The sequence below is a fragment of the Schistocerca gregaria genome, chromosome 3, assembly GCF_023897955.1.
Source record: "Schistocerca gregaria isolate iqSchGreg1 chromosome 3, iqSchGreg1.2, whole genome shotgun sequence".
In the NCBI taxonomy this organism is placed as follows: Eukaryota; Metazoa; Arthropoda; class Insecta; order Orthoptera; family Acrididae; genus Schistocerca; species Schistocerca gregaria.
The window spans coordinates 341,470,793-341,485,277 of NC_064922.1; the positions used below are offsets into that span (position 1 = coordinate 341,470,793).

Consider the following 14,485-nt stretch of genomic DNA (forward strand, 5'->3'; position numbering starts at 1 on the left):
ACTAAATACCTAGGTATTACAATTATGAACAACTTAAATTGGAAGGAACGCGTAAAAAATGTTGTGGGGAAGGCTAACCAAAGACTGCGTTTTATTGGCAGGACACTTAGAAAATGTAACAGATCTACTAAGGTGACTGGCTACACTACACTTGTCCGTCTTCTTTTAGAATACTGCTGTGTGGTGTGGAATCCTTACCAGTTAGGACTGACAGAGTACATCGAAAAAGTTCAAAGAATGGCAGCACACTTTGTATTATCGCAAAATAAGAGAGATAGTATCACAGAAATGATACAGGATTTGGGCTGGGAATCATTGAAAGAAAGGTGTTTTTCGTTGTGACGGAATCTTCTCATGAAATTTTAATCATCAACTTTCTCCTACGAAAGTGAAAATATTTTGTTGACACCGACCTACATAGAGAGGAATGATCATCATGATAAAATAAGGGAAATCAGAGCTCGTACAGAAAGATATAGGTGTTTGTTCTTTCCGCGCGCTGTACGGGAATTGAATAATAGAGAATTGTGAAGGTGGTTTGATGAACCCTCTGCTAGGCACTTAAATGTGATTTGCAGAGTATCCATAGATGTAGAAAGCTAACCACACTGTATGTGTGTAGAGGTGGGGAGAGAGGGAGGAGGGGGGGGGGGGGGGAGAGACGACAGACGCCAGAAATTAAAAGGGAGTGAAGAAAGGAAGGAATAGTTACTGAGAAGAAGTGCCAGGACCAAAGAAATAAATGTAAATTGAGGGGGTGTGTGATGAGAACCAAGGACATGTTATAGTGACAGCTTCCAAATTACAATATATTTAAATTTTCCTGTCCCATGTTGGTGAGCAGATTTGTTTATGTATCCAATTACATTTTGAGGATATCAGTTATTCCTCTCATATGATGCTGAGTTCCTTATTTTAAGCTGGCCAATGGCATCAGCCAACTTTTGTGGACTGATAACATCAAGCACTATCTAGAATAATGGTTTGTAGAGCTTGCAAGCCATTTGGGAAAAAGTAGATAAGGGTATAATAATTGTCATTACTAGAAGGGCATTCTGTTAGCAAAAAGGTGAATGGCCTTTCAGATCATGATGCACAAATTTTAACTCTAAAAGATTTTTGTGCTGCAACACATGTTAGATATAGTTATCAACGGTTTAGGAAAGCTGATCCAGTTGCTGTAGAGACCTTTGTCAACCTTATCAAGGAACAAGAGTGGCAAGATGTTTATTGCGCTGATACAGTAGATGATAAATATAATGCTTTTCTCAAGACTTTTCTCGTGCTCTTTGAAAGTTGCTTTCCGTTAGAACATTCAAAACAGGGTACTAGCACAAACAGGCAGCCTGGGTGGCTGACTAGAGGGATAAGAATATCTTGTAGAACAAAGAGGCAATTATATCAAAATGCTAGAAACAGGCAAAATATAAATGCAGCAGCCCATTACAAACAGTATTGTAAGGTGCTTAAAAATGTTATTAGGAAGACAAAAAGTATGTGGTATGCAGATAGAATAGCTAAGCCTCAGGATAAAATTAAAACCATATGGTCAGTCATAAAGGAAGTGGCTGGTCTGCAGAGACAGGTCGAGAATATAGAGTCAGTGCGCAGTGGGAATGTCCGTGTTACTGATAAGTCACGTATATGTACAGTATTTAATAATCACTTTCTGAATATAGCAGGTGAACTAAATAGAAACCTAGTCCCAACAGGGAATCACATAGCACTCTTAGAAAAAAGTGTTCCGAGACTGTTACCTGAAATGCTCCTCCACGATACGGACAAGAGGGAGATTGAGTTAATAATTAAATCACTAAAGACCAAGAACTCTCATTGATATGATGGGGTATCTAACAGAATACTGAAGTATTTTCTATGTATGTTAGCCCAGTAGTTAGCCATATCTGTAACGTTTCCTTTAGGAGTGGTCGGTTTCCAGACCGATTAAGTACTCGATAGTTAAGCCACTTTATAAAAAGGGAGACAGGGATAATGTTGACAATTTTAGACCTATTGGTGTTTTTGCTAAAGTTATCGAGAAGGTTGTATATACAAGGTTACTGGAGCATTTAAATTCACATAATTTGCTGTCAAATGTACAGTTTGGTTTTAGAAATGGTTTAACAACTGAAAATGCCATATTCTCTTCTCTCTGTGAGGTTTTGGACGGATTAAATAAAAGATTGCGAACGCTAGGTGGTTTCTTTGATTTAACAAAGGCTTTTGACTGTGTTGACCACAAAATATTACTGCAGAAGTTGGACCATTATGGAGTAAGGGGAGTAGCTTACAATTGGTTCGCCTCTAACTTTAAGAACAGAAAGCAGAAGGTGATGTTCAGTCCCAATGGGGCACTGTTTAGTGGGGCATTCCCCAAGGGTCGGTGCTGGGGCCACTGCTGTTTCTTATTTATAAAAAATGATATGCCTTCTAGTATTACAGGTGATTCAAAAATATTTCTGTTTGCTGATGACACCAGCTTGGTAGTGAAGGATCTTGTGTGTAATATTGTAACAGTATCAAATAATGTAGTTCATGAAATAAATTCGTGGCTTGTGGAAAATAATTTGATGCTAAATCACAGTAAGACTCAGTTTTTACAGTTTCTAATTCACAATTCAACAAAACCGATATTTTGATCAGACAGAATGGGCATATTATATTCGAGACGGAACAGTTCAAGTTCCTAGGCATTCGGATAGATAGTAAGCTGATGTGGAAAGGCCGCGTCCAGGATCTTGTTCAGAAACTAAATGCTGCTTTATTTACCATTAGAACAGTATCTGAAATAAGTGACAGTTCAACACGAAAAGTAGTCTACTTCGCATATTTTCATACACTTATGTTGTATGTTATTATTTTTTGGGGTAATTCTTCCGATTCAAAAAGGGTATTTTTGGCTCAAAAACGGGCTGTTCGAGCTATATGTGGTGTAAGTTTGAGAACCTCTTGTCGACCTCTATTCATTAGTCTGGGAACTCTGACACTGCTCTCACAGTATATATTTTCTTTAATGTCATTTGTTGTTAGCAATATTAGCCTATTCCTAAGAGTTAGCAGCTTTCACTCAGTTAATACTAGGCAGAAATCCAATCTGCATGTGGAATGCACTTCCTTGATCTTTTGCAGAAAGGAGTGCGGTATTCTGCTGCATCCATTTTCAATAAGCTACCACAAGAACTCAAAAATCTTAGCAGTAGCCCAAACTCCTAAGTCTAAACTGAAGAGTTTCCTCATGGCTCACTCCTTCTACGCTGTCGAGGAGCTCCTAGAAGAGCTAAAACATTAAGCAAATTCCAGTGTTACATTGTTGATTTTCTTTATTTAAACTTAATACTTATCACCTGAATATGTTTTTTATATTTCATTTTATCTGTCTCTACTATAGTGTTATAATTTCATGTATTGACTCGTTCCATGACCATGGAGACTTCTCCTTAATTTGGTCCCATGGAGCAATAAGTAAATAAATAAAATAAATAAATAGTCAAATGACAGACATAGAAGTTATTGGACAGGACATGTTACACAGAGAGGAACTTACCATCCTGGACAACAACTGAGTTCTTACTTATCTTGCAAAAATGAGAATAATAGTGCCTCAATGCTCAATTATGACCAAAGTATTCAGAAATGTACTTTTATCAACATTATCAAAGTAAATGTAACAGAAAGCTAAAGACAAAATAACACTACTGTCTGATGCCTAAAATTTTTATGGATTTTTAGTTTCATTAATTAAATGAAAGTGCACGCTGGGTATCTGCGAGGTTACAACACTTGCTTTGCATTGCATTAGATTTGTAGACATACCCAATTTGTAAATTCATAGTGCTACAGGAAATCAATTCATATCAATATTTTTTTTTTTTAATGACAGCTCTTGAGAATTTTTCTACAATCCCAGAGAAATGCTCGTTTGTACTTCAGTCGCTTGCAAAATCCATTCTTCATGTGTAGACACCACCATTTGTACGTTTGACATTTTTCACTACTTAATTTCGTGTATTTGTCTTCAGACATGGTGCCTTTAAAATTCATCTTCACAGCCATCAGTGAAGTACAAGACATTTTTCTTCCTCCAATTCTCCACTCCAGCCCCAGAGACACACATTTGCATTCACATTCAGAGTTCCGATAACACAGTTAATAAAAAAAGGGGGAGGTGGCAAATTGCTCTCTTTAGTGGAAGCTTTAATCTCAGTGAAAAGCAATATATTCAAGATGTTTAACCTCACAAATAAAACAACAGAAGTTACAATCGTTCCAACAAAATCCAATTAATCCGTGTTCGTGGTCACATAATACTGAAAACAGCATTCAATAAACCTATTTTTTATTGTAATTTGTTAACAGTTCCTGCTTCAACTTCGTATGTTAGTACAACTTCATGTCTAGGGGTTAGGGGTGGGTGACTGGAGGAATAAAAATGTCTTGTACCTTACTGATATAGCTATGAAGATGAAATTCTGAAGGCACTGTGTCTGTGGCTGAATATAAGAAATTAACTTGTGTAGAATGTGAAATATACAAATGGCAATGTATAGAAAAGAAGAATGGACTGCTAAACCACCAACCCCACCCCATGAAAAAAAATGAACTATTCTGGCATTGCTTATTTCTTTAATAAAAAGGGATCTGATTTCTATCCGTGCTTTTCGATGAAAGCAATGTTGCACAATCACCAATACTTTCCAAGTGATGGATAGTCCAGTTTTTCTGTTACCCAGTAAATAAAGATGTGTACTGTATAATACTGTGAACAGTCATTCCATCCTCATCATCAGATGTCTGTACATCTGATTTATGTCTTAATCTAATGGTTTCATACTTCTCCCTGTCAGATGGTTACATAGTGGAAGTGATTTTAGCTTCAAGGATTGGGCTCAGAAAGTAAAGGCAACAACCCATCTGGCTCACAAATGGTGGAAGCCAACAGGCTAGTAAAAATATCATAAAAATGCAAGAGCTCTTGGTCTTTTCCTTACAAGTGAGAATAGTGCTTGATAATTTATGTTAAATTGTTCAGCCAGTTTTCCACTAGATAAATAAGAATATCAAGCAAAGAATTCAGCCACAGAAGAGAAAGTGATATCTGGACATTCAATCATCTGATGACTGACATGAAATATTTTAAATTGATTATAGTACACTAAAACAGATAAATGTATGTGGCTTATATAAGCATTACATAAGTGTATAACCAGGAATGAACAGAGCCAACAGCATGTATCAATCTGTATTTTATTCTAGACCTAACTAGATTTCAGCTTCTTCAGTGCGTCTAGCAGTGAGTCCTATTGGCCTATTGGTGCAGAAAGGTTATATAGCACATGGTGTTAAAACAATCAATGAATTAAGCCTAGTGTGTGTGTGTGTGTGTGTGTGTGTGTGTGTGAGAGAGAGAGAGAGAGAGAGAGAGAGAGAGAGAGAGAGAGAGAGAGAGCAGGATCAATAACATTTAATAACAACTTCTATTCTGAGATGCTCAGATTTTAAGTTGCTCACTGAACCACGATTACAGTAATGACTGCACCGTTTTCAAATTACAGGTAAATTTTTTAATGTCTGTACTTCAGTGCCGAGGTCAGACATCCCAATGTCACTTTACAATGTTTTTGTGCAAAATATATATCTGTGTATAGTATGTGTCTGTTTAAAAGTGCATCACACAATATGAAATTTTAAGAACTGTTATAAGGTTACATTCTCAATGGGATCACAGAGCACATTCCACGCATATGATTATTAACTGTTATCACATGAAGAATGGACAGCTGATGTGCCTAGATTAATTACAGTTTTGTTGATCAATATGATAGGCCTTCTCCTCCCCCCACCTCCTGCCCCTCATTCTCTTTCTTTTATTTTCTTCCATTCATTACGAGGGAGAGGAGAAAAAAATGTTGATCTTAGTTTATATCAATATTTCAGTAAAAAAGATATACTTGTGTTTATGTGACATATGCTGAACAAATTTACTGCCTGTGTGAGGTAATTAAAATATTGCATTCTTTGAGATTAAGTTTAAAATCTTGCTCTTTTTCTACTGAAAAGTACTCATATTCACATGTACAACTCCACAGGCACCCAAATGCAACTATTATGGCAGCATCAACATTGATTACTGAGAGCAGTTGCTGGGTGGGCTGACGAGGGGAGGGTGTAGGGAGAGGAAGACAAGGCAAGAAATGGGTAGTAGAAGGCAGGAGTGGGGGGAGGGGGAGGGGGAGGGGGAGGGTGAGGGTGAGAGAGAGAGAGAGAGAGAGAGAGAGAGAGAGAGAGAGAGAGTTACCATGCCATGGCAAGTGATGAATAGTTTAGTGATGGGAGAAGGCAGTACGTGGTCTGGACATGGAAGGAGCGGTGTGAACAATGATAGAGAATGGGAAAGATAGCTCATAAATAGCATGGCTGCTTTCACATTTGACCCTGCCTTTTATAAGTATGAAATTCCTGTGACTGGGCTGCAAAAGCCAGACTGCATGCACATATCCGCAAACAAGGCTGCTATAGTACTTAAACATAATCCAATGATAGCACAATATGAGTAAATAAACTTGAACAATTGTATATTATAAATGCCTGCAAATGGAAGCAGTGACTTCTATATTCAGAATTTAATTATGAACAAACACAAAACAAACAAATGTTGGATAAAACCTGCATCCAATCTGATATTTTCATAGAAAGCTAACCAATATATACCTTTTCGTTATTTAATTTTCTACATGCTGCAAGAAAATATAATTGCTCCTTCTGTTTTGATGCCTTGTTGCAAAAAATAAGTCTTAAACCATATTTGATTCATTTTAGAAACATCACAATTACATTGCATTCATGAAGACAATATGTCTTTTCTTTTTTGAAACCCAACAAACACCCAATTACGACAACAACTTACCATCATCAGATATGTCACTTGCAGTGGGATGTTCAGTCAAGTGAGTTTCATGTAACGAATCCAGAGATCCACAACGAAGAGATGTAAGGGGCTGAGATAGCTCCACCTGCAGCAGAAAAGATGAGTTGCTACCCAGAAAGTTGAGTACTTCACATGTATTATGTTACAAATTACACATATCATTCCAAACTCATCATATACATTTTTTGACACAATTCCAGGAATACAGAATACTTCTTATCAAAGTTTCTGTGCAAAACACAGATTGATACATATGAAAAAAGATCTAACTGAACAACAAGTGAATGAGTTATGATAAGGAATACCTGTACCAAAAGCCACACATCTATAAATACAAAACTTGAAATTCTCATTTTAAAATATATTTCAGGCTGCTCTTAAAAATCTGACTGCAGCACACCCAATTTTAGATTACAGTCATTGTGCTGCAACTTTTCAGCTTAAACTCACTAACAATAACTACCTATTTTTGATATTGGTAGAGGAAATGCAAGAACTTTTAAGAGAAATGTTCATATGGTATGGAAAGTGGAGTAACCACCTTTGAACATTTTTCACAGAGAGAAGCAAACAACAAATAAAATATTATCAATCCATTAATTACCCTGCATGAAGTTCACTAGTTTTCAAATAGATACAAGGTGAGGCAGAATAAAGGGTGATTTTGAGAAGTGCATGAATTGTGCTATGTCATTGGGACATAGGTGGGCATATCTGTTTGCCACATTACACATCCATTACTGTTTGTCAGCTAACAACCAAGCAATTGGTTCCCCAGAACCAAATGCACAGTGTAAAAGAATTTTATAAAAACCATACTCCTTGTGAACCTATGCATGACGCTTCCTGTAACTATTTGACATTCATCACTGTTTACTGATTCTGTCTACATGAGCGATTAAAACATGGATTCAGAACTTTTGAAGAGCTTTCAAGTTCAAGAAACATACTTGGAAAACTAAAAACTGTGCACATACTTTCAAACAGAGCGTAAAAAGAGACGGAAATGTTAACAGCAACTTAGCATACATTTGTAGACTTGCAGGAATGTTTGCTCCAAAATTTGCTTAGTACAAAGTTGAGGAAATATTGTTTCAAAAGGACAGAACAATCACATACGCAGTCTTAGTAAGCATCAACATTTTTAATGTCATATCTCATGAACCATGGGCCTTGCCATTTGTGAGGTGGTTTGTGTGCCTCAGTGACACATATAGCCATAGGACAGGTGCAACCACAACAGAAGATGCATTGAGAGGCCAGGCAAACATGTGGTTTCAAGAGGGACAGTGGCCTTTTCGGTAGCTGCAGGTGCAACAGTCTGCATGACTGAATGATCTGGCCTTATAACATCAACACAAACTGCCTTGCTGTCCTAGTGCTACAAGTGGCTGAAAACAAGGGGAAACTAAAGCCATAATGTTTTTCAAAGGCATGCAGGTCTACTGCACAGTCACATGATAATGACATACTCTTGGGTAAATTATTCTGGAGGTAAAATACTACCCCACTGGATCTCCAGTAGGGAACTACTCAGGAGGATATCATTATGAGGAGAAGCAAAACTGCTATACTATGTACTGGAGAGTGGAATGTAAAATCCGCTAATTGGGCAGGCAGGTTAGAACATTTAAATTGGGAAATTGAAGCTACATATTGGGAATTGGTGAAGTTTATGGCAGGAGGAATAGAACTTCTGATCAGGTGAATACAGGGTTACAATTACAAAATCAAATAGATGTAACACAGGAGTAGGTTTAATAAAAAATAAGAAAACAGGAATCCAATTAAACTGCTATGAACAGCACAGTGAATGCATTATTGTAATCAAAATAGACATGAAGCCTACATCTCCGTCGCAATAGCTACAATGGTAAGCTGAATCACAGCATCTTAGGTTTGACTTTATAGCAAAGAAACAAGTAGTCAGAAAATAATGAAATCTGCTTGTAAATCGAACAAGGTTGTACCTCTAAACTGTGCCAAAGGAAATTTTTCTCTTAATTATGGTCCAATTTTTATTTGTCCTTAAAGATGACACTCACTGAAAGAAGCTAGAGAAAGCGTGGTTTATCTTAAATATTACTGCTTATGTCACTGCATTTTAACCAAGATGTAATATTCCAACACTAAATAAAAGTACACATGCAATGTGGCAGGAATATGAGCTCAAAATCAGGGGGTCAATCAGTAGGAAATGGATAACAGAAAGCAGAGGTAGTGCCAAATCAGTCTTAGCAAAGGTATTAAGACGAGAGCAACAACTGTGGAAGCTGCGACAGAGCCATGAGCAAAAAATTTGCACATAAAACTGAGACCACCAGTGCCAATTGCATCTAGAAGATTTCAAGGACTTGAATACATGCAAGTATAATATGGAGTACATATACTGAACATGTCTAGAAGGTCCTACCAGTAGTTGATACATGAAAGTCTACAGTTTAAGGAACAAGTTAGCATGAGCAACAATCAACCAGTAGTTTTTTTTTTTTTTTGCTGAAATAAGTAAATAATGTATAGATTATCATGTTAAATAATTATTATTACAATTGGCATGAAGATAGGGATTATCACTCTTGAGATTGGCCTCAGTCACTTTGGTTGGAGTAGCTGGATTGCTGTTTTTAACAAGATCACAGCTTTGGAACTATAAATGCAATAAATCTGTGTGGTGTGTCATTTGGAATGATGAAACCTCATTTAGCTATTCATAAAGATTGACTTATGACACATTAAAATTAACAGACATGCAAATTGTTTTTCTTAATCATGTTTTTATTCCTTGGGGGAGGGGGGGGGGGGGCAATTAGACACACCATTCTTATACATAATTTGCCCGAGAGTTGTGTGTTCTGAAAACACACACACATAGAAGGCACTGTATGCGAGTACAGATAAGGTCAGAATTTTAAAACTATGTCACAATGCAAGGACCCTTCCTTGTACTGCCTATATATTTACAGATAGAGGGGAGGAAGTACAGTGGCAGCTATGAATTTTTATGCACTGCATGAGCAATACTGGGGCCCTGGTCATCTGGCTAATTGTCATTCGACGAGTCCTACTTGAGTTCCTACTTGAATGCTTTAACTTACACTAAAATAAAGGACGTGTTTAAGTGAAATATGAAAATATTTATGCAGGTTAATAAGGAACCATTTCCATTGTTTTAGGGATGTCAGGAACTCCGCTATTCTAGTGTTAAGCCCAAATGGGATCAGCTAGAAGAATGCAAGTGCTTGAAAGATCGTCATCCTACCAGAGATATTTTTAAGAATTTCCTATTTTTTTCACACACACTTTTTCTTTTAAGGCTTAAGGCTTTTTGTTCTTTGAAATGGAGGAACTGATACGTGTGTGTGCAGGGTAGGAATAGAGGGCGAATGATGTGCTTCAAATTGTGATTTTATTCTGCCTCACTTACTCCCCACTTTTTACATGTAATGCTGCACAAATAGAACTTACATTCTCCTTTTCAGTCTTTAGTCTCTTGAGCATGCTATTAATAACACCTTTCTGAGAAACCTCCTCAAGTGCCTGCAGGTTCTCTGCAGAGCTGCCGCGTCTCAATAAATTTCGAGGCTGGCTGAAACAAAACAAAAACAAATATTTTCTTCAGACTAGCAAAGTCAAAAACAGCTGTATGGGTTATGACAAAAACAAACAATGATAAGAGGGAGAGCCAGCACAGAATTACATATGGAAAACATTTCATGCAAGTGAAATTACAAACCAATTAAACAAAATTATGCATTAAAGGGTCAGTTATACAACAATAAGAGGAGTGTGCAAATAAAGCAACTGTGCTGTGGTCCTGAAATTTTAATTAGAAGTGGGTGGAGAAGTTGGAGGGAGGAGGAGGAGATTAGTGTTTAATGTCCCGTCGCCAACGAGGTCATTAGAGACGGAGCGCTAGCTCGGGTGAGGGAAGGATGGGGAAGGAAATCGGCCATGCCCTTTCAAAGGAACCATCCCGGCATTTGCCTGAAGTGATTTTGGGAAATCACGGAAAACCTAAATCAGGATGGCCGGAGATTGAACCGTCGTCCTCCCAAATGCGAGTCCAGTGTGCCAACCACTGCGCCACTTCGCTCGGTTGGAGAAGTCGGGGAGAGGGCAGGGGGAAGAGACAAAAACATTTAGTGAAGGGAACAACAGAATGAAAAAAAATTTGATTCATTCAGTTGTTGGAAAACAACAGACTGATTCTGTTGTAGTTTTATGTATTGGTTGAATTATTCATTCATTCTTTTAAGTGAAACTAATCTATGAGAGTAACCAAATGAAAACAATCGTTCTGCTGGTTAGATTACATACTCATTCTTTTGATGAAACCAGTTTGTGGGAGTGAGTCAGTTGGTTGCAGTTTCACACGTCAGTTGGATTACACCCTCCACCCCCTTTTCACCCCGAGTGAAGCAGTTTGTGAGAGCAACCAAGTGAAAACATCCGACACCAGTGTAGTTTTGCACAGTGACTGAATAAGTCAGAATTCATTCTTTCTTTTCAAGCTAGTAGTTTTTCTGTAAGCTGAACCATGTATTCATTCTTTCATTTGAAACCACTCTTTGATGTTTTAGCTGACTGAGCTATCCCTTCATTTTATGAGAGAAGCCAGCCTCCAGAACTTTCATTAGCTGAACTAACGCAGCGCTACATCATACCACCAGACGGTAGGATAGTCCCCGCCCCACCCCACCCCCCCTCCTGGAGTAAGTGAAGTCGTATCTCAGGGAGTATGCCAAAGTTAAAATAAGCACCATATATGTTCATTTAATTATATACAAAATGGAGTAATTTTTCTTTTCATCATTTAAAACCGATTTATATATTGTGGATTAAGTTGCCCTATGTTCCATTAATGCTGACCCCAGACAAAAATTTCAAAAACCCCAGACATCGAACTCAAAATGGCTTATTTTCCTTGACACGCACAGTCTGTAGACATTAAGCCGATGGCTATGATGTGCCACTGGGAGTAGGGATATGAGAAGAGGAATGTTCAAATGCTCGAGTTTCAGCGTTGACAACACCAGAGGGTGCGTGCCTCCTACCAATCAGCAGATATAAATTACGTACGAGAGTAACTAGGGTTTGTGAAAGTGCAGTATATAGACATTCATTTTCAAATGTAGTGCTCATATGCAGTAAGGAATATGAATGTAAATTCAGTCAGTTTTAATACAGCTTGATGAGTAGAAGGCAAATGACATTTAAAATATTCTGTTGTCTGGCGGGTAAGGTGGCATCATGGTGTATGTGATCGTTGATTTCCAGTTGCTTATCATTGTTTCAATAGAGAGGTATGAAAAATACAGTTTGTTCCAAAATTATCTTTGTAATTTCGATCACATATATTTCAGAAATAGGGAGAGGTTAAAATGTGCAATTTGTGGTATGATGTTGATACACACCTAAGGTTCTGGTATCCAATTAACACAGTTCATTGTGTTAAGGTGACCATATTTTAATGATCCAACTACAGGATGTATTAAAAATTTTGATATTGCATAAATGTCTTAATTAAATGTAATAAATGCAAACTACCACTTTAATTTGTTTCAATAAATAAACTGATTTACAGGTTATTAGTACCTTCTAAGATTAAGGATTGCGAGCAGATACACAGTATTTATCAGTGTTGTAAATTTTCTTCAGCATGTCTGTATTCTTCAACATCATATGAAAACCCTCAACTCAAGTTTCATAATGATTCACTCTACTCACTATCATTGCTGTCATAGTTTCTATAATAAACTGTGTTTTGTCGCAGCTTCATACTTTACTTATTTGGAAAAATACCCTTCCAGTAGCAGCATAATAATACAGCGGAAATTCACATCTAATATGGGGTGAATGGTTTCTTAACTGTTAAATATTTACATCGAACTAACAAGTGTCCTGCGTAACTTCACAAAAAAGCGCTAGAAAAATTTTAACTGTCACAAAAAATGGGAAGGGGGATGGTGTTCACCTTCAATGTTTGTGCCATCTGTAGCACATGGGATATCTAGACAATATTTCAGTTCCATGTCCGGCCTAGTGTGTTCTCATTAGCATGTGCTATTGCTACTCTGATGCAAGCTGACAGTTTCTGCAGATCCTGGCCAAAGAAAACAATGTAATGGGGCTCTGCATGACCTGGGTGTGGTAACTCATCTGTACCAATTATTCCACACACTGTACCATCTGCTGGGGGTGACCAACCGATAAGTAACACCTTTCTAACTATTCCTGTTTCTGAAATATATGTGGTAGAAACTGTAAAGATCCTATATGTGTTTACGAGCATCTAAGAATTCTTGCCTCTGGGTTTTTAATAACTAAAATGAAGAAACTGCTAATGGACCAGTCCTAATTTAATGAATTTTAACTAAGGTTTATTATGATCTATTTACTTCCATCAATCTAATTTCCTCAGATAATTGTATAAAAATTCCTCCAGTAAACCTCTTGATGCCTTCAGAGCCAATAACAATTCAGGGAAACCCAATTTGCAAAATTATAACTTTTGACAATGTTGACTGGAATACTCTCTTCCAAATTCTAAAGCTGGCAGGGGTAAAATACAGGGAGCGAATGGCTATTTACAATTTGTACAGAAACCAGAAGGCAATTATAAGAGTCAAAGGACATGAAAGGGAAGCAGTGGTTGGGAAAGGAGCGAGACACGGTTGTAGTCTCTCCCCAATGTTATTCAATCTGCATATTGAGGAAGCAGTAAAGGAAACAAAAGAAAAATTCGGAGTAGGTATTAAAATCCTTGGAGAAGAAATAAACACTTTGAGGTTCGCTGATGACATTGTAATTCTGTCAGAGACAGCAAAGAACTTGGAAGAGCAGTTGAACGGAATGGATAGTGTCTTGAAGGGAGGATATAAGATGAACATCAACAAAAGCAAAACGAGGATAATGGAATGTAGTCGAATTAAATCGGGTGATGCTGAGGGAATTAGATTAGGAAATGAGACAATTAAAGTAGTAAAGGAGTTTTGCTATTTGGGGAGAAAAATAACTGATGATGGTCGAAGTAGAGAGGTTATAAAATGTAGACTGGCAATGGCAAGGAAAGCATTTATGACGGAGAGAAATTTGTTAACATCGAGTATAGATTTAAGTGTCAGGAAGTCTTTTCTGAAAGTATTCGTATGGAGTGTAACCATGTATGGAAGTGAAACATGGATGATAAACAGTTTGGACAAAAAGAGAATAGAAGCTTTCGAAATGTGGTGCTACAGAAGAATGCTGAAGATTAGATGGGTATATCACATAACTAATGAGGAGATATTGAATAGGGTTGGGGAGAAGAGGAGTTTGTGGCACAACTTGACTAGACGAAGGGATCGGTTGGTAGGACATGTTTTGAGGCATCAAGGGATCACCAATTTAGTACTGGAGGGCAGCGTGGAGGGTAAAAATCGTAGAGGGAGACCAAGAGATGAATACATTAAGCAGATTCGGAAGGAAGTAAGTTGCAGTAGGTACTGGGAGATGAAGCAGCTTGCACAGGATAGAGTAGCATGGAGAGCTGCATCAAACCAGTCTCAGGACTGAAGACCA

At 37.5% G+C, this 14,485-nt stretch overlaps 1 protein-coding gene across 4 annotated transcripts in view; it reads right to left on the reverse strand.

The window, feature by feature from the left end:
- Positions 1–14,485, reverse strand: part of LOC126356040 (uncharacterized) — a 979,035-nt gene that overhangs the window by 28,556 nt on the left and 935,994 nt on the right. For all 4 annotated transcript variants that reach the window (XM_050006716.1, XM_050006720.1, XM_050006718.1 and 1 more), the window contains 2 exons: positions 10,391–10,511; positions 6,905–7,010 (listed from right to left, as the gene is read on the reverse strand). In XM_050006716.1, the coding sequence (XP_049862673.1) occupies positions 6,905–7,010; positions 10,391–10,511 (227 nt within the window). The remainder of the gene's footprint in view (positions 1–6,904; positions 7,011–10,390; positions 10,512–14,485) is intronic.